This window comes from Falco rusticolus, chromosome Z, assembly GCF_015220075.1.
Source record: "Falco rusticolus isolate bFalRus1 chromosome Z, bFalRus1.pri, whole genome shotgun sequence".
Taxonomy (NCBI): Eukaryota; Metazoa; Chordata; class Aves; order Falconiformes; family Falconidae; genus Falco; species Falco rusticolus.
In genome coordinates this window covers 72140790-72166034 of record NC_051210.1, presented here as the reverse complement: position 1 = coordinate 72166034, position 25245 = coordinate 72140790, and the positions used below count along the sequence as shown (strand labels likewise).

At 41.5% G+C, this 25245-nt stretch overlaps 1 protein-coding gene and 1 long non-coding RNA gene across 2 annotated transcripts; one reads left to right on the top strand and one right to left on the bottom strand.

Moving 5' to 3' along the window:
• The first annotated feature begins 6 nt into the window (after positions 1-6).
• TARS1 (threonyl-tRNA synthetase 1) lies at positions 7-16411 on the top strand. The gene is made up of 19 exons (XM_037373341.1): positions 7-105; positions 508-588; positions 1497-1684; positions 2699-2822; positions 4396-4517; positions 4720-4837; positions 5686-5750; positions 5832-5910; positions 6464-6610; positions 7506-7604; positions 8321-8487; positions 9036-9198; positions 9287-9424; positions 10167-10244; positions 12192-12292; positions 12417-12521; positions 13199-13271; positions 14033-14147; positions 15408-16411. Exons 1-19 carry the CDS (start codon positions 85-87, stop codon positions 15554-15556), a joined length of 2133 nt encoding a protein of 710 aa, XP_037229238.1. The 5' UTR covers positions 7-84; the 3' UTR covers positions 15557-16411.
• Positions 2829-24280, bottom strand: LOC119141256. Its single transcript, XR_005101881.1, has 3 exons — positions 24269-24280; positions 9621-9629; positions 2829-3789 (listed from the first exon to the last, which is right to left on the bottom strand). It is a non-coding gene; the product is annotated as an uncharacterized LOC119141256 (long non-coding RNA).
• Between the last annotated feature and the right edge of the window lie 965 nt (positions 24281-25245).

Genomic DNA, 25245 nt, shown 5'->3' with positions numbered 1-25245 from the left:
CCCCGGTTGCATCAGCTGCGGCGGCCCGAGAGGCGCCTGCGCGGGGCCGCGCCCGCCCCTTTCCCCCCTGCGCCGCGTGCGGCAATGGCGGGCGCTGACAGCCAGGTGGGCCCGGCTCCGCGGCGGCGGGCTGTTTCCTCAGCGCGGCTCCCCCTCAGCGCGGGCCGGGGGCTGTCCTGAGGCGAGGCGTCCCCTTCTGGCCGCGTCAGGCCTGGGGTGGAGGGATCAGGCAGGCCTGTCGGGAGGCCGGGTGCCGGCGGCAGGAGGGAGCTAGGTCTCTTGCCGCTCCTTACAGCGGGTCGCCGGGGGGGACCCCAGCTCCGGCTGAGCGGGGCCGAAAGGCGGCGGGGTTTAGCTGAAGGTAGAAGAGCAGGGAGCTGGGACGGGATTTCCCGGGGCGTAAAGGTCAGGTCAGTTCCCTGGTGTGTGGGGCTGAGGGCGGGGGTTAAAGCGCCGTAGGTGTGAGCGACTGCTGGAGAATGAGGAAATGGTGCTCGCCCTCCTCAGGCAAATGCTGGGGAAGAAAAAAAGGCAGACTGCGGAAAGAAGAAGATGAAGGAAGGGGTCGGCGATGGAGGGCGGACTGAGGTGAGCTGCCCTTGGTCCACGGGGGGTTGGAAGATGCCATCTCCTGGTTGCAGTCTGGTGTACTGCTGACATGGCTGCAGTTCATCCCTCAGAAATACTTTTAATCTGGTGTTAGAGTTACTCCCTTACCTACTCTTAGACTGCCCAAAGTTTGCCATGAAGTGACCTTGTTGCTTTCTACACCAAATTGTCTTGGTGTAATGGGAGAGTAGCTCAGGTTTGTATAGTTGCTGCTTGGGGTGCTTTTCACTGTGCCCCTGTCAGCACCAGGAGGTAAGCAGTGGATCTCTGGGACGAGGAAAGCCTGTGTAAGGTGCTCTGCCTTTTCTGTCTTCGTGGTAGGTAAACGCAGATGCCCTTGACTGCAGAGAGAGGGCCAGCTGCTCGCCAGCACAAATCCCCAGCCAGCTGCATAGCTGTATAACCTTAGTTATGCCCAGGCTGATAGTCCTGACGTCATTCCATGATGTGTAGGATGAAGTCAGTTCCTGTCCAGGTGGCTCAGGGCAGACGTGCTCTCTCAGGTTTTTGACCTAAGAAGAAAAATCTGGTTTTATTCTACAGTCTTTTCCAATTGATTTTTTTTTTTGTCCTTGCATGTCATATTAAACAGGTGTTCAATGAAGGAGTAGCTTACTGACATACGTGTAGTTTATTAAACAGGTGCACAGTGGTACATTTCAAAGTAATAATTCTAATTAAGGTGAAGACTTATTACTATATAATATTATACAGTTAATCTGTAATAACAATGATTATTTATTAGATGTAACACATCTATAGAAATGGTCACATAGCTGCTGGTGAAAAGTATATCCATTCTGTTTGCATTCCTGACATAATATGATACTACTGTTTGTATTAATCTATTGATTTTTTTTTTCTTTGCTTTTATTCATTATATATAGTTGAATCCCTGGCCTGCATTTATCAATGAGCGTTTAGAGATGTACAATAAACTTAAAGCTGAACATGATGCGCTCCTTGCAGAAAGAGCAAATGACAGTAAACCCATTAAAGTTATTTTACCTGATGGCAAGCAGATTGATGCTGAATCTTGGAAGACTACGCCTTATCAAATCGCTTGTGGAATTAGGTATGATTATTCCATGATACATTCAGTCATTTCTGGACAGCTCTATGTCTGCAGGTTGTGGCTGTGAGGGTATGGGAAATGTATAATTACTCTTTTAGTCATTTATCTCAGTTCCTCTCAAGGTATCTTGTATTTAATAAACTGGAGGTAGCCAGTAGGATTTTAGTTTTGGAGTGTAATTTTTTTTCCATATGATTAAATACATGTATGATTGAGACATTTTAGACACATTACTTGCATATTTTTCCTCGCAAGTACTGTCCTTGCATTAAGAACAAATTTTGTAATAAATTTACTCTATCAGATGAATGTTAGCACATGCAAACCAATCTGCGCCCAGCTGGAGAAGATGACTGCTTGGTTATGTTAAAATTCATTTCAGAGAGTGTTAACAGTATGAGGTGTCTTTCACTTAACTGTATTTTTACTTGCATGGGAGATACCCATCAAAAAGAACATTGCATATCTCTCAGTTACTCTTAACTTTCTGTGGAGTAGATTTGAACAATGCACACTGCATCCCCTGACAGTTAAAATTACAAAAAACCAGGCGATTCCTAGAGGTGAAATGCCATTTTTTTTCATGCTTAGGTGCTTTGTCATTGGAACCTTCTTTGCTTTTGTGATTCGGAATCAAAGAAGGTGATTCTTGCCTAGTGGAAACAAAACTGTTGAGTTACTGCATCAGAAATGATATTTGGTAACACTTAAACGAGAAGCTCTGTCTTTTATTGCCATAGGATTTGGAAGTCAGTCCTTTGAGGTGGCTGCCTCTTAAGCCAGATAGGTTAATGAATGTATGAATGTCAAGTATACACTGCAGTTTTCTTCCCTCATGTCTGAGGTGTGAGTAGAATTTTCATGAATGTTCAAGACTGGTTAAATTGCTCTTTTATTTGGAATTTATTTATGGCAATGTGTCCACTTTGAGCATTCTTGAAAATCTTAACATGAGGGCAAATCTGGGGAACTTGCTGATTTCAAAAGATTATATACTGTGTATTTATTCTGTAGTCAGGGTTTAGCTGACAACACTGTTATTGCCAAAGTGAACAAGATGGTTTGGGATCTAGACCGTCCTTTGGAGGAGGATTGTACCCTGGAGCTGCTTAAGTTTGAAGATGAAGAGGCTCAAGCAGTGAGTATCTTCTACCAAAATTTGATTGTCCTTGGATTTGCATTAAACTCAGCCTTGAGTAGTTATTTGCATCTTTACTGTGTTCAGAAGAAGGAGGAGGGAACAAGTTTGCTGTGTGGGTACATTTGCATTTTCTTATAGTTCCTTACAAGGGAGTTGCTGTACTGCAGATAATGTACATTCTGCTGTGTATTTGTAGCCAAGCCTGCCAGCAGTTGCTGTAGTTTATCAGGTCTGTTCTTGTTAAGCTTTTATATTTGCAGTCTGCATATTAATGTAAAGCAAGTCTTTTGAACTGACTTCTGCAGCGCTGACTTTGAAAACAACAATGGGTACCAAAGTACTGTCTGCAGTCATAAAAGTACTGAATAGGCTGCTCTTTTACTTCGGCTACTCATTCAGATAACTGTGGATAGCCAGCAAATTTGTAAGTACTGTCTTTAGAAAAAATCATTTGGTACAAGAGGCAGCCAGTCAGACTCATCACAGAGGTCCTGCATTCAAACTTCGGGGTTTTCATATTGGCTAAATTATGGCTCCTTTGAGATTTATGTTTTCTGGTCTGTGCAAAGAAAAGCAGGCCAAGTCCTATAGGTTTGGTTTAATTTGTCAAATCTTCAGGTGTACTGCAAGAGGGAGCATAATTTTCAACTTTATGAACTGTTCTACTTCAGTGCAGGATTTTTTTTATGCATAAAATCTTCGGATGAGTATTGCAGCACTATCCAACCTAGCCGGCTGCAACAAGGCTTTTACCACCCCATACCAGGTTAACTTCAATAGGTAGTTCCCGTGCCTTGCCCCAGCACAGCCACCAATCTCCCACAAGGGTTCAAAAGTTCATCTACTGTCTGTGATGTTTCTTCACCCTCTTCAAGCCAGTCCACTCTGCTTCTTGCCTCTGCTGCATCTGGATTCTTCCTTCTCCGGGCTCTTCTTCCAGCTAGCCTCTCCTCATCTGGCCCCCCTTCTTCCCCCCGGGGCCTCGCCTTGTCTCCTGCATCCAGGGTGCTCTCTCTCCTCCCTCTGCTTCCTTCAGGTCTCTCTCCATCCAGTGCTCCTCTCCCATACCCCTTAAAGCTATTTAACCACTTAGCAGGAACCAGCCACAGCTGCACGTTATCCACGTCAGCCAGCCCACTGCCCCTGAAGCAAGCCCACAGCTGTATATTATCAATGTTAATTAACCTGCCTTCATTCCTCTATAATTCTTCTACAGATCAGGACCACAGTCTTATGTTGAAAGTGCACCTTTTGTTCTTTATGCAGACTTGATTGATTGAAGTTCATAGAAAAAAAATTTCTGATTTAGTTTCCTGATTTCTTGACAATCATTTCAACAGTAATTGTTGAAAATAAGAATTACTTGCTGCCAGGCTGTAAACAATTTTCCAGTGACACCTTTTGGATATATTGGTGCTTAGGATGACTGTGTTGCTGGGCTGGTCAATTTATTCTGCAGACTGCTCTAATGTGGGATCTGCATCAAGTATCCTTAAAAGCAAGTGTTTCAGAAAAGGTTAAATTCATTGTGCATGTTCAGACTGATCCCCTCTTTCTTTACTTCTGTTAGGTATATTGGCACTCCAGTGCTCACATAATGGGTGAAGCTATGGAGCGAATCTATGGTGGCTGTTTGTGCTATGGCCCACCAATAGAAAATGGATTTTACTATGACATGTTCCTTGAGGAAGGGTACGTTTTGTATTTTGCTTTTTTAGGAGCAGGGGGGTGGTAGTCACAGCAAAATGTCTGTTGCTTTGTTCCCTGAACAAGTTCGTCTGCAGTACTGCAGATTGCTTTGTTCTTTGCAGTGTGTCCCATCCACATTGCAACTGGATCAGCAATTGCAAGTGAAAGCAAGAATGATGCACTTTTGTGTGTGTGTTTGTTTTAGGGGTGTATCAAGTAATGACTTCTCTGCTTTGGAGACATTATGCAAAAAGATAATGAAGGAAAAACAAGTCTTTGAAAGACTGGAAGTTAAGAAGGAGACACTACTTGAAATGTTTAAGGTAGGCTTGTTTTAGAATGTTGTTTCTAGCATCGTGCAGTTGTTCTTTAAGTATCTTTAAATTTAGCCACAGGTTAGTGGTAGAGGAAGGTCTATCGCTTAACTTTTTGAAGTGGTATGTTCATATAAGCTTATTTGTGATTACGAAAATAATGAGTGAAAGTGTAATTCCTAGGTTCTCAGGAATGTACATTAAATTTTTTGCAATTGTAAGAATTCTTATTCTTCCCCTGGGTGACTTTGGCAGAATATTTGAAACCACATTCTTCCATTTATTTCCCATAGATAAATTTGCAATATATTATGTTATATGCCTGTATTATGTTGGCTGTTAGTAAAATGCTGTAGTGATACTGCAACTGCATGTGCTGATGCATTCAGAAAGATTCATAAAATGTTTTTAAGAATAAGGACTTCTGAGAATGTCCAAGCAACACAAAAAGCTGATCCTTTCTCTTCAGTATCTAGCTGCAAATAATTTTCTGGCGTTCCTGAGATAGATGTCGCTCAGTTTTCATTGTTAGGACATCAGGAGAATTACACTGTCATTCAGGTTGGAAGGTAGGTACCTCAGTAGGTCTCCAGTCCAGCCTCATGCAGAGGACATGGTGTCAATAGTGAAGTCAGACCAGGTTCCTGAGGGCTTGTCCAGTTGGGCCTTAAATCTCTGAGGGCAGAGGCTGCACGACCTGCTGTCTGGGCAGCTTGCTCCACTATTTGGCCATCTTTCTGTTTGTTTGTCTTTCATAATCCTCTTTTGATGCAGCGGTTTGCAAATAAATTGACCTGCTGGCCAGTTCTCTTGCTTAAAAAGAAGTTGACAAATACATGTGCTGCTTTTCTTCTCAGTATAATAAATTCAAGTGTCGCATCCTGAATGAGAAGGTCAACACTCCAACTACAACGGTATACAGGTAATTACGCATGCATCATAATATTGATGGATATGTCTTTCTAGGGTGAAATACACCAAATGAATGTTTTCCTATGCTTAGGTGTGGTCCCTTGATAGATCTATGCAGAGGGCCTCATGTCAGACATACTGGCAAGATAAAGACCATAAAAATTCATAAGGTAAGTGCTGAAACTGCCCTAGACAAATGTTTTAACTGAAAATGTGTTGCTGCCTTTGGGCAATATGATGGTGGCTTATCCAGGAATGTACTGGAAAATGGATAACCTGAAAGAGATTATCAAAACCTCAATGTAACGAATTGGGAAAGAGGCCCAACTAGGTGTCCAGGGCCTGCACTTACAGCAAAGGTAGAAACATGAGCATGGCTTAAAGGCTTGACTGAACTGTATCAGTTAGTCTACAGTTTTTGCTCAGCTGATGTTTATAGCTGCGTGTGAGTAAACAGCTGGAATAGGATGGCCACAAAGAGAGCAAATAGGCTTAAAAAAAAATATGAGACCTTGAAATAATTTTTTTCATATTCTGTTCACCTGTTCTTAACGTATTTTTCTAATCAGTGCTCTGAATTTAAAATTGAAACTCTCCTTACGCTTTAGTTCTACATTGTGTAGTGATTTATTAATAATTGCATGCCTTTTCATAGCAGGCAGTAGTGGTAAAATGTGGAGGCTCCTCGTTTTCTTCAGTGTTTCCTTTATTTTTTGCATGCAGAATTCTTCTACCTATTGGGAAGGCAAGGCTGATATGGAATCCCTCCAGCGGATCTACGGAATTTCATTCCCAGATGCAAAAATGCTGAAGGAATGGGAGAAATTCCAGGAGGAGGCTAAAAGCAGAGATCACAGAAAAATTGGGCGGGTGAGACAGTTTTTCTGGTAATGCATTTCACAAACACTGTGGATGTAACCCCTTAGCTAGAAGTATCTAGTTAAAGACAGTGTATACTTGCTGCCACAGCCGAGATGTGACACAACTGTATTTTCAGTTGAGTTACAAAGTCAGGTGCTTTTCTCTCGAAGAGCCTCAAAAGTCCTAAAGCAAATAACTTCTCTTTAGACTTCACTGTTTTAAACATGATGATGTCCTTATTCCACAGATCAGTCAGAACAGAACAGGAATGCTTCAGTCTGCAGGCAGTGTTCATTCTTACGGTTTGCTGCAGCCTGTTCACTCAACAGTTATTTTCTGTGTGATTTCAGAATCCATAATACATTTGTATGTTTTTTCTCTTCCTTGGGTTTTGGTTTTTACATGGAAACCTGTCAGATGATTGATAGTCCTGAACACTGTTACAAGGTCTGCTAGGACATCAGGAAAATACACAAAAAAATCCACTATGTGCAGTCCTCAAGCCTGTGCACAGTTTGTCACAACATTGGCCAACTAAAGTTCGCACATTCTGTTCATGTGCAAATAATTAGAGAGCTGTAGATGCAGAACTAAACATTTGTTGTCAACGTACAAAGGGAGCTGTAGGGGCACAGTTAGGAGTTACACATAAGCATGATGCTTTGGAGCATCAGTAATGAAACAGGAAATTGAAAAACCTCTTTCCTCTGTAAGTACCACTGGAGATACAAATACTAGAGAAAATACATTTTACCTATTGGTATTGTGGTATTGCTTTTTTTTTGTTTGTTTGTTTTAAAAAAACCTCTTGATTAGTGATACCTAGTCAGTAGTAATTAATTTGTGAATGCTAAGTAAAAAAGGTGGTATACAAATACTACATTTTTCCAAATATTTTTTGCAGGATCAAGAACTGTTTTTCTTTCACGAGCTCAGCCCTGGTAGCTGTTTCTTCTTGCCCAAGGGAGCTTACATTTATAACACATTAATTCAATTCATCCGTGTAAGTAATGTTTTTTGGAAATCTTACAGAATTCTTCTAGAATTTTTAGGAAAATATGTAACAGCATGTTACATATAACAGTATTAAGAGCCCTTTATTTTAAGTTAGTTTAATCTCTTTAGTTCTGTAAGCCACAGAACTGAAGAAACATTGTTTCTTTGAATTGGTCTTGTCACAATCTCTGCTAAGTCATGTTTTTATGAGCACTTCGTACCTGCAGTACAAGCAGTGATAATGATGCTTTATAATGTGAATTCTCTGACATCTGATAGTATAGCTAAGCTCACACTACAATGCATATTGGCTTGTTTTAATAAACTTCAATTAAATTTGGCCTTGTAGAACTATTTGTTACTAAATTATGTATAGAAAAAAATACCCTGATCTTTCTGTTTTGATATTAGAGGCTGTCTTATTATTGTGTATTTGGGCTGCAATGTACTATCAAGTGTCATTGACTAATTAGAGACTGCTGCTTTGCCTGCAGGGAGGAGACTTGTTCTTCTTGCTTACTGCAGAGGAATTGTTTGGGGGAAGGGTGGTGCTGGTGGAAGGGCTTATCCTGCCATGTCCAGCTTCAATTTTTCCTCTCCTTTTCTTGAGTCATGGACTTTTTCAGGGCAGCATTTGTATATTTTTATGGCTGCAGATTGAAGGCTGAGTATCATTACTTTTATTTGCTTTATTAGTTATTTTATGTACTGGCTCTGTTTTAGAGTGAGTATCGAAAACATGGATTCCAGGAGGTTGTCACTCCAAATGTTTTTAATAGCAAACTGTGGATGACTTCAGGGCACTGGCAGCATTACAGTGACAACATGTTTTCCTTTGAAGTGGAGAAAGAAGTCTTTGCTCTGAAGCCTATGAACTGTCCAGGACACTGGTAAATACATAGCAAATCCAGTTTACCAAAGATAATGCTGATTTAAAAAAAAAAATCCTGTTTCCTTTGCCAGACTTACTGTAAAGATGGCTGTCTTTCAGGTATCCAGATGTGACATGCTGTCAGGAATGATGTAACTGAGTCTTGTTATCTGCATGCTGTCTTTACTTAAGACACTGAGAAATGTCATTTTTCTGTCACTGCAGTGACTGTGTTTTAGATCTGAAGCTTACCTTGGTACTACAAAACCTGGATATCCAGAATAAATACTGGGGCATTGCCAATTTTGTGGCAATTTGGGCATTCAGGTTTTAGTGCTCTGTTTTAGGGGCTGTTTCATCTTCTTCGTGTGAGGTGGGGGAAGCCTACCAGCTATAAAAGTCTATCTGTGTTTGTTGTCCTGAGAAAACTAGGTGTGAATGATAGTTGTATTCAGATTACATCATTGGCATTATAGGCATCTACTTAGGTACTGGCTGCTTCTTATTGGCTATTCTTTGCAGAATTTTATTTTGTGTGAGCTTCAAGTAATAAACTTTTCCCTTCAGCCTTATGTTTGATCATCGTCCAAGATCATGGCGTGAGCTGCCATTACGGTTGGCTGATTTTGGTGTTCTGCATCGTAATGAGTTGTCAGGAGCTCTTACAGGACTTACTCGAGTACGCCGGTTCCAGCAGGATGATGCTCACATATTCTGTGCTATGGAGCAGGTAAGGGCTGCAATTAAATGAAATTGGGTATTAAAATCAGAATAACTGATTTTTCCATATTTGAGACTTCATTTCTGTTCTCATAAAGATTGAAGAGGAGATAAAGAGTTGTCTGCAGTTTTTGCGTACTGTGTATGATGTCTTTGGATTTTCGTTTAAACTGAATCTCTCTACTCGTCCTGAAAAGTACCTGGGAGATATTGAAGTGTGGAATCAAGCTGAAAAGGTAAACGGTAGTTTTCTTAACTTTTAATATGAAAGCAAGGCTGCAGCTTTAAGTCCTGTAAGAAAATACTGCCTTCTGGGATGTACAGTGGCATCTAGGTGTGAGCAATATAACTTAATAACTGCCTTCAGTTCAGTCTGGCTGCTGTAAATAGTTTGCTGGCCATACAGAAGCAGGCTTCATGTCAGAATCTAACTACCTCTCTCTCCTTCTTTCTTTCCATATATTTGTTGATAGTTAAAAAAAAAAAAAAAGTGGCAGAGAACCAATTCTGGCAGTCCCTGTAATAAGACTTAAGAGCCATCTTCCAAAAGCAAGGTTGTTTTTGTGATGAAAGGGATGGGGTTAGTCCCTGCAGGTGTAGCACTGGGAATTTGATAGGGCTGGAATACACGTTAGTGGTGTTAGGGTATATCCCCTCTCAAAATTATCTACAGACTTTGAATCTGGCATAAAAAATTCTTGCATCTTAGCTAACTCTGCCTGTTTGGCCTCTTCCAGAGTGAATGTGTTAGCTTTGTTTGTTTAAATTTGGATTAAATCAACTTTTTTTTTTTTTTTTTAGCTGGGGCTCTTCCAAAACTTTCCTTTTTCAGAAAATAGATGAGTTGCAGCAGTTGCTTAGAAGTACTGAGAATATAGTAGTGTCACATGTCTGTAGTAGCCCGCTAACCTGATGCTGTAACATGAGAAGACAGCAAATGATTGAGAAACACTGAGTGTGTGTGTTCTTTACCTCTAGCAACTCGAAAACAGCCTCAATGACTTTGGTGAGAAGTGGGAGTTAAACCCTGGTGATGGAGCTTTCTATGGACCTAAGGTTAGTATGTTTTTAACCCCTATCTGTTTTAGGCTTTTAATTCTGTTTGGATGAGAAAAGAGCTGGGATTAGGAAGAAGGGATTTTTTGAAGTTGTTGTTATAGTTATCTAATACCATTTTAAGATGCTGTCTGGCTGAAATTTTGTGGTTTTCCAGATACATAAACTCTTGACATACTTGAGAGAGAACTATACTCTGTGATCCTGGTTTTCACATAGCTTTAATACTAATTTCTTTAATTAAAACCAGTTTACATGTATAAACTATGTATATATAAACATGTTTGATACTTGAACAGAGCTGACTGGTTTGGTGGGGGACATTAACAGCAGGTGGCACTGTACAATCTGTATTACCAGAGCAACTGCTGCATTATAAATAATCCTTTGGGCAATAAGTGTATCCTAAGTCATGAGAAAAATAAAAATAAACTTACTGTTTAAACAAATTTTGGAAAAATATTGCTTTTATTGGGACAGTTTTTTAGCTGCATTGAGTTGCTGGGGGGGGTTGGTTTTTTAAATAGCCCCTTGCATTGGTTTTGTGATTTTTGTTGAGTTTTTTTAAAGCTGTCTCCTCAGTTTGCATAGATTAAGTAGGGCTTTCTAGAAATTTCCTGATATCTTTGAGCGAAAGGACAGGCAGTCTTACAAAATTACTTGTAAATCTTTCCCTAATAAACCTACACTACATTTACATCTATATTCAGTTATCTAGGTAACTGGTTCTGATTTCTCTCTTTGTGTGCTAATTGAATCAATTTCATTTGATGAGTTTTATGTGAAATGTGTAATAGCAGCTGATCATGCACAATATGAAGTGCAAACAAGATTTAATAATTTCCTCACTTGATTTGTAAGAAGGCAAATATCTACAGCAGTCTTTATTAACCTTAATTAACTTTATACCTGTGCCTAATACACTCTAGCCAATGTAAGGTGAGCATATGCAGCATTTTGCACTGGTTTTACTGAAAACTATTTAGAAGTTACATTTTTAAATTAAGGTCTACATCTAGGGTACCTTTAAATTACTTTCATTTTTTTTTTCCTACTCTGTAACTGGGTGATTTGAAATTAAAGAAGGTTGTAAGTAATTTGATATAAGCTCTTTGGTGACTAGCTGAATTATAATAAACTGGCTTCTGAATGCAAAATCGAAAGACATTTCGAACTTCAGTTAATAAAACACTGATCTGTTTGTTTGATACATAAATTAAAATAAGGCACACAGCCCCAGCATATATCCATACTAGTAAATGATAGGAGAGCAATGTGATAAATAAGGTCATGACACTATAAATCTACTGTCCGTCTCTGTCTAACTTGTATTATAAGTGTACTAAGGATTGAAGTATAAGATACAATAGAAGGAGTAGGTTTGACTGTAGATACTCATACAGTCAGAGCAAGTGTCATTAATACGATATCTACTGGTAAGTGGACTGTTTAACAGTGGGATTTTCATCCTATGTTCATGCCCTGGAACTGTAAGCTACAAAGTAGTATTTGAATGCTATATAATAAGGTAATAAGTGTAAGTTTGCCAGTTTGAGGCTGAAGATATCCAGAGTTTGGGGAGATATGTTCAGTTCTGATCTCACACTTACATTTATGTGCTGCTGAATTCACTCAGTGGAAGGGCCCATGTAAATCCCAGACTGAAACTCACAAAAAATAGTCTGAGGTATTAAATATAGTTCTCACCTGAAGTAATGTGTCTCTACTTGCTTACCCTGTTTTTAGCTCCAACATCCTTTGTACCAGAACCTGCAAATTATTTAAATCCTAATGTAGGCTGAAATAAAACTTATGTTGTCTAAACCCACATATAGTTCTCTGTATTGAGTGAAACCTTCCACTTTGAAACAACAGGTTTGCTTTAAAGGGAGCATGCTTGTTTGTATTTGAAACTGTAGCCGAATTTTGTGTCTTTTTGTTTTTAAGATTGACATTCAGATCAAAGATGCCATTGGCCGCTACCACCAATGTGCTACAATCCAGCTTGACTTCCAGTTGCCAGTCAGATTTAACCTTACTTTTGTCAGGTAAGCACAGAGACTGGTGGTTTTAATTGCTATATAATCTAACTTTCCTGTCACTTACAGACGTAAGTTTTTACATCAAGAAAAAAACCCTTACATTTAAAAAAAAGAAACCCTTTCTTCACAGCCATGACGGTAATGACAAGACCAGACCAGTTATCATTCACCGGGCTATCTTGGGATCTGTGGAGAGAATGATCGCCATTCTAACTGAAAACTATGGAGGCAAATGGTAACGTTGAAAAGTAGATGAATTATTTCAGTTTGAGCAAACACTTTATGTAGAAATTAGCCCCACGCACACAAGAGTCAAAAGTGTTAGTTCTACTTTCTTGCTGTGGAGGCATGCTGTAGGTATACCACAGGGCAATTCCTTCTGAACAACTTTCCCTTAGACATTAAATAATTCTAGATATGGTAGCCTCTACATTATACCACTCGTGCAGGAGCAGCGTACAGCTTGTCTGCCCAAGGTGTGCATCTCTGAACTTTGCTTTTGCAGCTGGACTGCCTTGCAGAGTCATTTATGTAGGTGATCTCCTTTACCTCCTGCAATGCAATACCTGATGGGGATGGCCCCTCTGATTATAACAAGACTCAAAAGTAAATGTTTTCCCAAGATTGGTTAGTAAGAAGCTCAACAACTCAGTTATGATTTGTTGTCTGTTCTAAAACACATCTTCAGTCTTCAGGTCAAAAAGTACTTTTGTCAACACTGCAATTCTTTTAGTCACTTCTTTTTGGGAGATAAATTGTAAGGAGTACAGGGCTGTCATCACCTCTGAACCCAGTCTAAGCAGATGGCTTTGTGAATCTCCGGTGTATGTTTTAGTACTATCTGTTAATAGGGTTTTTCATACTAAAAAAATACTGGAAGCTATATAAACTTGTTTTGTTTGTTTATTGAAGGCCGCTCTGGCTGTCCCCACAGCAAGTAATGGTGGTACCAGTGGGACCAGCATGTGATGAGTATGCTCAAAAGGTGATGTATGTGGTTCAGGGGCTTTTTTTTTTCCAGTATATTGTATTTTATTAGTGTTACTAATGATTAATAGTACTTATCTCAGATAAATGTTCTGAGTCTTTGCATATTACACTGTGTCATTTTTATATTACAATCACTATTAGCTGCTGAAGTTGTAGCTCTGTCTTAAAGAAGACCTGAAGTAGATTTTGGGTATGTAAACAACAAATGCTGATCTTTGTGAGACTTTTATTTTTGGAAAACTTAGTTTTTCTTCCTAGCTTAGGACCTGCTTTACCCTTCAGGTTCTAGTTTCCTGTGGCCGTGTGCGTCTTGCAGAGCAGTAAGAAAGACGAAGTTGTGTCTTTGCATATTTAGCATCCTTTGCATATTTGCAAACCTTCTCCTGTATTTCTTTCAAGCACACTAGATATAAATAAAATAATAATAAATAATATAAAAAAGTCTGCAAAACACTTTTTAAAAAATTCTCTTCTAATCAGAAAGCTCACCATCCTGCTGCCTTTTACAATATCAAACTCAAATCACTGTTCAGCTAAAACATTAGATACATCACTACTTAGTTATTTATTGTGTATATACTTGCATGATAGCTGACCTGTTTTCATTTCTTGAACTGGGCTCATCTCCAGTGCCTGAGCCAGTGACGGTGCCTTTGTTTTAGGGGTCAGGCAAGCTTAACCAGCTTAAATCTGCAAGTCATAAGTTCATTGTCATGAATATCCTATAGTGACAGTTTTAAATACTTTTTCTCCTAGGTCAGGCAGTGTTTCCATGACGCTGGATTAATGGCAGATGTTGATGTAGATCCTGGGTGCACACTGAACAAGAAGATCAGAAATGCTCAGCTTGCACAGTATAATTTTATTCTGGGTAATACATAATGCATTTGTTACCTTAACTTGGCTGACTTTCTTGCATAGGTTTTAGGATTTGATCTTTCTTCTGTGAGCAAGGCACGGAGTGGTAGTCAGTGTTTCAGGTCACTTTGTTCCTAAGATTCTCTATTCCGGAGAGCCTCTCCTGCCTATGTGATAGGCATTAAGAGTTCACTGTGGCTCAGGGAATTACTGCTGCTTTAGAAAAAGATCTTTGCTGTCTTGTGGTCAGCAATGTGGAGACATCTACGAAATCTCTTGCCTTTTGTCAGTCAGATGGTTAAGCAGTTTTGCATCTGTCCCCCAGTAATCTATGTCTTGTTTCAAGTGTATCAGAAGTACCATGTTTTCACTACATTCAGCTGTGGTGCACCTCTGAGCCATAGGTGCATGGATAAGAGAAGACTATTCCACAAGAGGGTGATGCAGGAACAATTAGAAACTGACCCTGAAGTATGTGATTTGAAGCAGCATGTTAGTTGTGTCACGTAAATAGATCTAGCATTGATGCTGAAAACGTCTGGCATCTGTTAGAGCAGCCAGAGCCTTTGACAGAGAAACTACCCTCAGTAATTGACAGGATTATGAATAAAGTTCTCTTGTTATTTAAAACTTTAAGCATGTTGTACAGGTAAGGCACCACCACATTTTACCTTGAAGACCACAGGAAAATGATCAGCCTATCAGGGAAAAAATCTCACCTAGTGTTTGTTCAGAGGTTGTTTCAAAGAGTTGTCCCACTGAATGCAGATTGTATTCCTCTGGTACCCAATCTCCTGCAGCTACCTCCAAGTATATTATATAAAATTTATATTAGTAATGAGACATACATATATTATCTTGGTATCTGTATCTTAAAGTTTAAGTAAAACAGCTTTGGGATTTTCCAGTAAACTGTTGCTGTCTCTGTAAAGAAAACAAGTAGCTATTGGTTATTGACAGTAACATCTTCTAACCTTTGCCTGTGGAGTACTCCATGTTTATTTCTCATTTTGACTTCGTGGTTCTCTCTAGTAAGAAGTAAGTCAGGCTGGACTTACTAAGTTTACATTTCTCTTTACTCATATTTTGCTAAGTTGCTGCTCACAGATCTAAGTTGGGGGAGCTGGGAGGAGGGCAGAGAAGGATTTGCTGTGTGCATTGGTAAGCTTTTTAGAATTTTTTTTAGTATGCTTAAGTTTTAGAGGGAATGGGAGGGGTGAAAGAGCTTGCTGTAAATGTAAAGTTCATTCCTTTGCATCTTCATTGTTTCTAGTTGTTGGTGAAAAGGAGAAGGCAAGTGGAACAGTTAACATCCGCACCCGAGACAACAAGGTGCACGGCGAGCGTACAATTGCAGACACTGTGGGGAGACTGCTGGAACTGAAATGCTCACGCTCCAGACAAGCCGAAGAGGAATTTTAACACAGTCTACTGTACCTAGCATGAAAAATTTTCTAATTTTCCTAATCCAGTTAACCACAGAGCTTTTGTGCTGAACCAGATTTGAAGTATATTTCACAATGGACCTCTTGCTTATTTTAGCAGAGATTTTTCTTCAGTGAGAAATGTCTCTTTTAGTAAAAATTAGTTTTTCACAAACTTTGAAGTCAAATTTCCTGGCCTGAGACCAATGTCACATGAAGCAAGATGAAGTAATGTTCTGTGACTGCAAGGGAAAATGGAAATGTTTATCAGGGTTACCCATAGCATTCTAACTACCCTGTTAAGAATAAAATACATTTTGATAAAAAATATTTTTCATGAAAGTTAAACAAAAGACCTCAGGCTTAAGAAACCCCATCATCACCATGTGCTGCAGCAGCTTTTGGGGTGTCTCCTTTAGCAGGGAAACTGATACCTTGTCTGCAGGCCTTACACCAATTGACTCTGAACAGTTCCCAGTCACATCAACAGGGAAATGAACAAACATCTCCCGCTTCCATAGCGGTTGTGCCTCTGGGAGTGTCTCCGCTCTCGCCGTGTGACACTCCTGATGTGCGGCTGGCTCTCTGCCACAGAGTGCCAAGCTGCTAATCACAGTATCTGAATTGTGCTGGTTCTACAGGTGAGGTCGTTGTATTGGAAGGAGGAGGATAAGACTGTCTGGAAGAGGTAGGGCATAGTAGGGCCAAAAAAGGAGCTGAGAAAAGCAGGGTTTTTGAGAACAGGGGGTGTTTCTATTCATATGCCCGAGCTGTCTTTTCAGCAAGACTGTGTACGTCACAACAGAAACAAGAATGTACTGAGCTAAAATGGATAAAGATGCGTTTAAGCAAATGCTGTTTGTCTGTGTAATAGGTACAGTCCCCCTCAGTGGAACACTTTCTTCCCAGGCCTTTAGTCCAGGGCATCACATGCTCAACTCGTAGCCCCTCCTGTCTCACAGCTGAGGGATCTCATCAGCTGGGTTTGAGTTTGGAGTTGCTTTATATTTGAGCATCTGGCTGACAATAGACAAATACTTTTTGTCAGTGACAGATAAAATTGTCTGGTTTTGGGGAGTTTTTTGGTGGTTTTGGTGGTATGTTTTTTAACCAACCTGAACAGCTTTCAAAGGTGGTTGATAACTGTGCCTTTTAAAAAAAAAAAAAAAAAAGCTATTGCTACAGTCTTAGCAAAGATCAGACAAGTCTGAAGACAGATTCAAACCATCCTGTCTCTTGAAAACCTCCAGGTCTCAGCATTTCCTTTATTACCTGGGTGGAGGCATTTCATCTAGCCTTTTCTCACCTGCCTTTTCACAGGTGGGATGGTAACATTATCAGCATTTCAACTTGCAAATTCAGTCTTGCCAAACCACAACCCCAGCAACTTTTAGCAAAATCTGTTTCCTCCTCCTTTGATTCATTCAGACTAAACAGTTCTATCTAACTGCTGTGGAAAAAAAGGGGGAGGGAGGGGGAAATTGACTTTACACTACCTTACTGCTTTCAGAATTATTTTAGTGAGTGTTAAGTGGATTATCGTTTTCTGTATTTTGCACCCACTTTGCTGTGAAGTGCCTGTTGCTTGTGCAAAACGGTGGCATCAGGTGTCAGCTATCCCTGGGGCAGAAGGACTTCATGAAATGTTGAAGCAGAATAGATAACCAGTCCCCCACGGGGAAAGGAGCCACTAGCTCCATTTCTCTCTAGGAATAGTGCCTCAAACCACCTTTCCACTGGTTGGTGTATGCGTTGATTTTCATGGAGAGCTCTACTGTTTGTTTTGCAGGGAACCCTGGGCAATCGAGCATCAAACTGCCATAGCTGCTTAATGAGCTACCAGTGTTGCAAAATGCTGGCCACTGCTGTGTACGGCTCTGTAGGTGTCAGTCTTGGACAAGTTATCCTTTTACATTGCTGAGCTCATGGTTTTAAATACCTACTAACAATAGACATGTACATATATGGAATACGTTACTAGAAACAACACCTAAGGGTACAATCCAGTAAAATACATACCTCCAGCAGGGTGTGGACAGAATGTGTCTACATCCAAATCGTGATCAGTACAATGCTACGCTCAGGGGCTGTTCACTGATGTTTTAAGTTCTCCAGCTGCAAAGAGCCGTGGACATGCCGAGAAGCAGAACTGGCCTGGCCTGAACATCCTTTTGGTTCAACCTGAAGTCCTCTGGTCACTGCTTACCACCTCTGGTAGGACTCACCTCCGAACAAAGGGCTGGCATGTGTCCTAAGGCCGGAGGCTGCAGCTTTGGTGTCATGGCTTAATGGTGGGAGCACTTGTCAGGTAAAAGGAGAAACCTTTGTGAAATTCTTTCCAGGGTCTGAAAGCCATCTCTCCAGGTCTGCAGAGGGTGCTGTCATTACCAGCATTGGACAAGAAAAACACAAAATATTTGCAGCTTGGATTTTAGTCTTTGTGTCCCTTAGGGAAGTTTTCATGGGTGTAGCTGCTAAGGTTCAGCTCCAAGTCTGCATTACCTTTGCTCATACCTTAAAGTGGATTTTAAAGCAAATCACTGAAGGAGGCACACAGAATGACAGGGAAGGAAAATACGTAGCCTGGTAGGTGGTCCAAGTATATATGAAAAAAGGTGGCAGGAATTTCTGTAGCAGGCAGGAATCTGTACCAGCCTTCAGTTTTCTGTGAAACTGAGTTCTACAAACCCCTGGAAGCATTTCTCCTGGTCCAGAGCCATCTGGATGCTGCCACAATCAAAAGCAATTCCACTAAGACTTTTCCTGTCACATCTTGGGATGAAATTCCCACAGTGGCTGATACTACTTCCTCAATTATATCACTGGGACAGTGATGCAGTTTCAGTACGCTCATTCAGTAATGTTAAATCGACTGCCCTAAAAGCAGTGAAGCATCACCTTTAGGGTGAATCCAGCTGTGAGATAAATTGTTAATCGGTGTAGGCACCTTAACACAGTCTTGCCCTGACTACATTTTTTTCCCATTGCATCCAAACCCAGGCCACACAAGCCCTCTGGTACATTCTCACAAAGATGTAAGCAATTGCCCCTCAAACCTCGTAATGGTAAAATGATGCTATGAAAATTAAGTATTGCTAGAGGCTATGCTTATTTAAAAAATGACAGCACATACTGCTTGGTGCTTAAAGAGTATTTCCAAAATCACTCAGCCCTTTTACACACCGGTGTTTTCCATCTGCCTTGGACAGGAATGTTCTTGCGTAGTTGCCTGGTTGCGGTTGATGCCTTGTTAGCCACTGTGACCGAGTATAGTCATACAGAATGAGCTACATTTGGACTCGTATCAAAGTTTTTTTCATGTAGGAATGCCTCTGGAACACAGCATACATTAACATCTTCCAATAAATCACTACAAAGAACATGCACTCAGATAAAGCAAGGCAGTCAGAGAGATTCCGTAGTGTTCTCAGAATTAAGGTAAATGATCTGGGCTGTACTTTTAGTCTCATTACATAAGGTATCTATCCTCCTCGGAATGATGCCCTTCAAGTGGATCACAAAGCTCTTCTGCAAACAGGAGAACACTCTGAGATGCACAGAGGGCAGCTGTAAAAACTGGAAAAAAACCTCCACCAACCAAAGGCAAAGTGTTCAGCATCCAGGAAAAAAAAATAATTATGCCAATTAAACATGACAGGGCTTCCACAAGGCAACGGTACTTCTCTATCTGTATTAAAAGATAAGGTAGCAGGGACCACTAGAATGGAGGCACAACAGCTGAATCCATGCTGCATCATGAGACAACCTTGTCTTCCTCAAAGTCTTTGGAATTGCCTTTCTGGGGTCCCCAGGCAGAGAAGCAGAAACAGGCACAAGAGGGTTGGCAGAGGCAAGCAGGTATTGGGCAAGGAAGCGCAGAACAAAGACATGCAGTGGCCTCCTTGCTGACATCCAGATGCAAAGTATGATTAAACTCCTTTGAGGCTGAAGCATCCCGCCCTGTGATGGGTTATCTAGCTAGACGAGAATACGGTCACTGCATGCCGTCAGGGGCTGACACTTGGAGCACCTTTTTGCTATCCATCACAAGTAGCAGCAGGCTTGTAAACCGGACACGTTGATTTATTACATCTCTGAAACATGACTCTTCATTTTGGGAATACTCAAAACTAACCCTTGTACATTGTGTATGGCAACATCAGCACAAGTTAACTTAATATTCTGTAAGAGCTTAAATGCACAATGTCATTAATCTAATCATGTTTAATATGTGATTTCTCAATTGCACACTTCAGGGACAAACTGTAACCTGTCTGCAGCATATTAGCAATAAAAGGAAAATGTCTCTGTTTTTGTTTGATGGGATAAAGGCCAATAAGGATGTAAAATCTCTACTGATGCATTTCTGCAAGGATGTCAGGCTCCACACTGGAACAGCTTTGAATGAACTGAGCAGTGGACTTCTTAGCTATGAATATGAGCATGAATATGGAAAGACACCTTTTATTGGTGCAGCCACTGAAATGTCAAAATGGGATTAATTACTAAGTATACCTTGCCAAGAAGCCATTGCCAGCTGAGAATTAATAATCATACATGAAAATAGTTCATAAATACTCCACTTCACTATGGGAAATCACATCCCACATAGTCATTCTGAGTTCTGACCCCCACATCAAGACAGATGGTGTCAGCAGAGGGATCAGGTGGAGTCCAAATACCTTCAGATCATTCTAACAGGACAAAGGGATCAAATAGAGACTTTTCTCAGAAGTAAGGTTTCTTTCTTTAGGATTTTTAAACAGTAAGTCTTCGAGCAGATCATCCCTGGACAGATTGTACACCCACTCTACTATCGAGGTTTCCCTTTCTTACACTGAAAGGCAGGTATCCCTACACTCAGAGCCAGGAGCTGAGCTACTTGTATCTTTTATTGCCAGAGATTTTTTCTGAGTTTGTTCACAGGTGAAATAAAACTAATTTCAGAATGTTTGGGTTCTACTTTCCAATGACAAGTTTGTTTCGGTTTTTCAGTGTAAGACTTCTTTCACAGAATAAGACTTCCAAGATTGGACTAGAAATGACCATCAAACAACACATCTCCATTTCCTCGTATGATTCATGAACTTACACCATTCTGGATTTGCAGGTGGGGAAACAGACTTAGGGAAGAACAAAGAGCACATTATTTTAAAGAATTTCGGAGCTGCTTTTTTCAGGGCTCGGCTCCCTCAAACTAGAGCTTGATAATTCTTTCAGATTTCATGTACAGCCTATCAGAGGAATCCAGCATTTAGTCCGGCGACAGCTCACTGCTCTGGAAAGTCAACAAAAAGAGCTGCTTACAAAAACTACACTCTTGCAACTGAATTCAAGAAAGATCTCGGCATCTAGAGTGGGACTCAATGGAAAGTTGAGCCTAGTCTCAGTCTGTAACTTACTCTGCAGCCAGCTGCTGCCTGGCCCTGAAGTACCTAAACCGCAGAGGCGATGCCTTACTCATCTTAAAACTTGCCACTTACCATGCACTGAGTCTCTGTCCCTGGTGTGGCATCCCCCATTTGGTTCCCTTCTCTGCCTGAGGGGATTCAAGCCCAAATCCCCGACACCCAAAGGAGAGCACACTGTGAGGTTGGGGTGTCTCATGTATAGAAAAAGACACGAGAAAAGGGAAGAGAGTAAGGAAATACAGAAATCAAGGCCTGGCTGTGCTGCCTAGTCGATCTGAGAGTTTTACTGGGGGTTTCAAACATATTTCGACTTTATAGGAAGGAATTGCTCTCTTCTCACCAACAGCATATAAAATTAGAATCTTTCTTTACTATTTCTTGTTTAAAGAATCTTGAATTTCCAGCTATTAACTCCAGAGTTTTCAAGATGCTCCGCATAGAGCTGGTGGAGCACAAGGTGCAACGGTGTGGTGTGTGGCTTTGTGTTCTCAACAGAATACTTTGCAAAGCAGCACTTTGTTTGTAGGATAATCTGTTATCTTCTGTCTATTCTGTCTCTATCTATCTATCTTGAATTAACAAATTCATCAAAACAAGTATCATAAACCACTGATGATAAAGTAGTTTCAGTCATACCCATGTATGGAAGATGATAGTGCAGGGAGATTATGGCAAGCTGTCACTCTTTGTCTAGCAATGTTCCCAAGTGAATGGAAGAAAGCAGCAGCTATAGCTTGTGACATCAGTCTGTATATGAATTAAGATACACCAAACAATGCACTTTTCCTTCCATGTCAATGAAGCAAGGCAAGTATTGTTGCTTAGAAACATCTGTTTTGCACTACCCATTAAACTTAAGATGTAAAGACGCGTGAGTATGTATGTCCTATGGAGCACTAGTCTCATCACAGTACGTGAAGGACCTGCTGAAGGTCAAAAGGGACACCATTCTCATCCCACCCTGCTGTAACCAGGGTAAAGTGTTGCCACTGCTCGAATACTGCAACAAAGTGCATTTCAGCTTCGTTTTCCTGAACAGCAAACAGGAGGCAATCATGCAGTATCTAAGTCATGGTTCGAGCTGAGATCATGAAGCAAGAAAAGGAAAAGACTGCAGGAACTGTGGGAGAGAAGGACATGGAATAGAGGAGACAGCAGAGTACAGCAAACGAGGGAGTGCTTTTTTATGCTCAGACCTGGAATGGGGGAGGAGAGCTGTTACCCGCCCATTTACATTCATATGACATTTTGCCATCAGCACAGGGCAAGGGCTCCACACGGTACAGCCAAGCTCTCAGAAGCCAATTATTTGCATGGTTTGCTTTCCTCTTTGCTTTTACTTACACAAGTGGGCTTTGTCAAACTGCTGCAGCAATTACACCTGAAACGACGGTGGGCCATGTGAAGATGCCCCAGGGAGGCTCTTCCAATGCCGCAACCCACAGTCTACTGGGCCACTTCTGAAGATCAGCCCAGTTGCAATTTTCCCTTCCAGCTTCACCTGGAGTCGGGCTAATGGAGAACCTCCACAACTGGCTCACCTATACCACCAAATAAAATATGTCAGGAATCATGGTCTAGCTCCAAGGCCGTAGCTCGCTTTTCCCTCCCCAGCCAAAGATGGCATGGCCACGCTGCCTTCTGATGGCAGCATCCCACAGCTGCCTCCCTCGGACGCGCCCAGCCGCACCCTCAGCAGAGGGATAACACCGCACTGTGGAGAAGAATCTACCGACCTACAGATATTGTAGAGAGTTACAGACCAGAGCCTCAGCCAGTGGGCTGAGCATGGTATAATTACCGCACCTCTACAGCTAATCAATCAATCACGCTTGTTCAGACAAGTGTTTCTGGGCTGGCTATACCATGGGGAGCCAGGAAGGCACAGGTGCCCGTGCCAGAGCTTATGGGGTGGTGGGTATTTGCTGCCCCTGCTCCCCTAGCACATATGCCATCTGAGATGACAAAGGAACTGATGATAGGAAGCTCAGCTGCATGTCAGCCCAAAACAGGGATGGTGATACCTCTGCTCTCGTACATGCCGAGAGCTGCCAAGTGGGTCCTCTCTGCTACAACCTCCCTTCCGCACCGCAGCTGGGCAGTCTGTTCATTCTCAGCTTACAACCCCTGGGAGAATACCATTTGCTTATGAATGGTAATTCATACTGCCTTTCTTTTACATAGTTGCTTTTTGATTATGATAACATGAGCTTAAATGGATTATCTGTGTCAGAGTCAGAGCCAAAATAAATAACAGCAATAGAGCAAGCTAAAGAGAATTTATACAAATCTTAGTTTGCTGATGGCTAACCTGTGCAGGTTATGCTAGTTGAAGGAATAAATGCTCAGGTCAAAATTGTAACAGAAATCCAGACTAGAAGTTTTAACTTCCCATCCTCAGCTCTGTCCCTTCATCGCAGTGTCATTCTTCTTAAAAACTGTCCTGGTGATGTGGCAGTAAATCATATAATATGATTAATATAATAGTATTAATGCAGTGCCAAGGGACCTCTAACAGGATTTAAACCTCATTGTTCAAAGCTGTACACAAGCAGCCTCTGCTCTGAGGAGCCAGTGATTTAATTACAGGGGGCACCAGGAGTGCAGGGTGCTGCACTGACTTACCCATTGTCACTCTGCAAACCCCCTGGAAGAATCGGACCTTCAGGCCTGGAAACCAGTGCTCTGCCCGCCACATAGCACCACCTCTTCTGTTTGCTTTGCGAAGCAGCATTTTTAATTAGATTGCATTTGTTAGAAGAAAGAGCAACCCTGCATGTGTGTATATGTACATATGCAGAGTCCGTCTGCACCACTGCACGACTGCAAGCAGGCATGGCGCAAGGGGATTGCGGTTTCTCGCACCACTCATTTTTAGCACCTGCCAGTACTCATTGACCCAGTCTTTTGCATCAGAGCAGTAAGTGAACCACGCTATGAGCCACAGAAAGAGAAAACAAACGTGGTCAAAACTTTTTTCATTTTGAAAAGGATGGAGATTCTCGACTGTTTAAATTGCAGCCGTGAACAGCCCTGCCTTGCATCACTACAGGCATCGTCTGTGCTGTAATATTTAGTTCAAGGATGGAGACAGTGACATCCTGTTCTCAGTGGGACCACTCTCACCTCAAATCTTCAATGCCTTTTTGGATATTCATAGCACCCCTTTGAGGCCCAATTCAGCACAGCTCTGGGGCACTGCAGAGGGTCAGTGTTACCGCTGCCAACGCTGACAGCAGTATTAAGTCCTTGCCTCCCTCCGCACACGGGCTGACCAGGTGTCTGCCACCCAGCCCCACCTGCGTCACCCACTGTGTACAGCTCTGCACAGCCTGTTCTGTGGGACCGTGTTGGCTCTGTCTCAGGGTCTGCAGGACAGAGCATCTCGCAAGGGCCATGCCGCCCAAGGAGCCACAGGAGCTCAGAGAGGTGCTGCTTCAAAAGCTGCAAAAGGAAAAAAATCATCAGTCCTTCCCTGGTCTACCTTGGCTTATGGTATTTCAGGGCCGTTATTGATTCAGTGCTCAAAATATCACCAGTGCCTTGGAATGGCTATTATCTATAAAAGGTCTCCAGTCCTTTGGAAGAAAACAGTCTTCATAAACTATCAGGGATAACAATATATGGAAAAAAAAATGGATAAAAAAAATCTAACCTGCTCTTTACTTCTGCTCCACAGTTCATCAGCAGGGCCTTCAGAGCTGGTATGCCCACCAAGCAGGCAGTTTTCATCAGACGTCATGATCAAGCGTAAGTCCAGAGGAGGATGAGCGTGTGCTGAAGCTCTGCAGCCTGGTTTGGGGTCATTACTGTAGACAACCCTGTGTGGTGTTTAGGCACCAACTTTGGTGGCTGGAAGATCTCTCTGAGCCACACATGAAGGCTTGATCTTCTTCCCAGCAATTTACCAGTGACTCTTTTAATCCTTTCTGTTCTCTTCCAGCTCTGCAGTGTGCAGGAAGATATATATTATCTGCTTGAAAAGCTGAAAGCATCAGAAGCCTGATAGCTAGCAATTTACTTTATCCCTTCCTCCTTCCAGTAGTTTTCAGTCTTCATTGTAGAAGTGGATATATTTTTCTCTTTATTACTGTTGCATTTCTGCACCAGCATAAGAAAGACATTTTCACTTGACAAGAGCCATTGGTACTTAAGATAACGGGCAGAGGTGGTGGAGGGGAGGCAGTGGGCAGGAAGGGCAGCATCACAACCCTTGGCAAGGATTACCCTGCTGTAACAGCAGCACACGAGAGTTTCATAAAAACAAATGACATTG

Bases quoted from the DNA above. Each gene is read 5' to 3' on its own strand.
- TARS1 (XM_037373341.1), top strand. From the start codon at position 85: ATGGCGGGCGCTGACAGCCAG. The intron at 7,605-8,320 runs GTAAGTAATGTT...GCTCTGTTTTAG, and splicing joins CATTAATTCAATTCATCCGT to AGTGAGTATCGAAAACATGG. The intron at 12,293-12,416 runs GTAAGCACAGAG...CTTTCTTCACAG, and splicing joins TTTAACCTTACTTTTGTCAG to CCATGACGGTAATGACAAGA.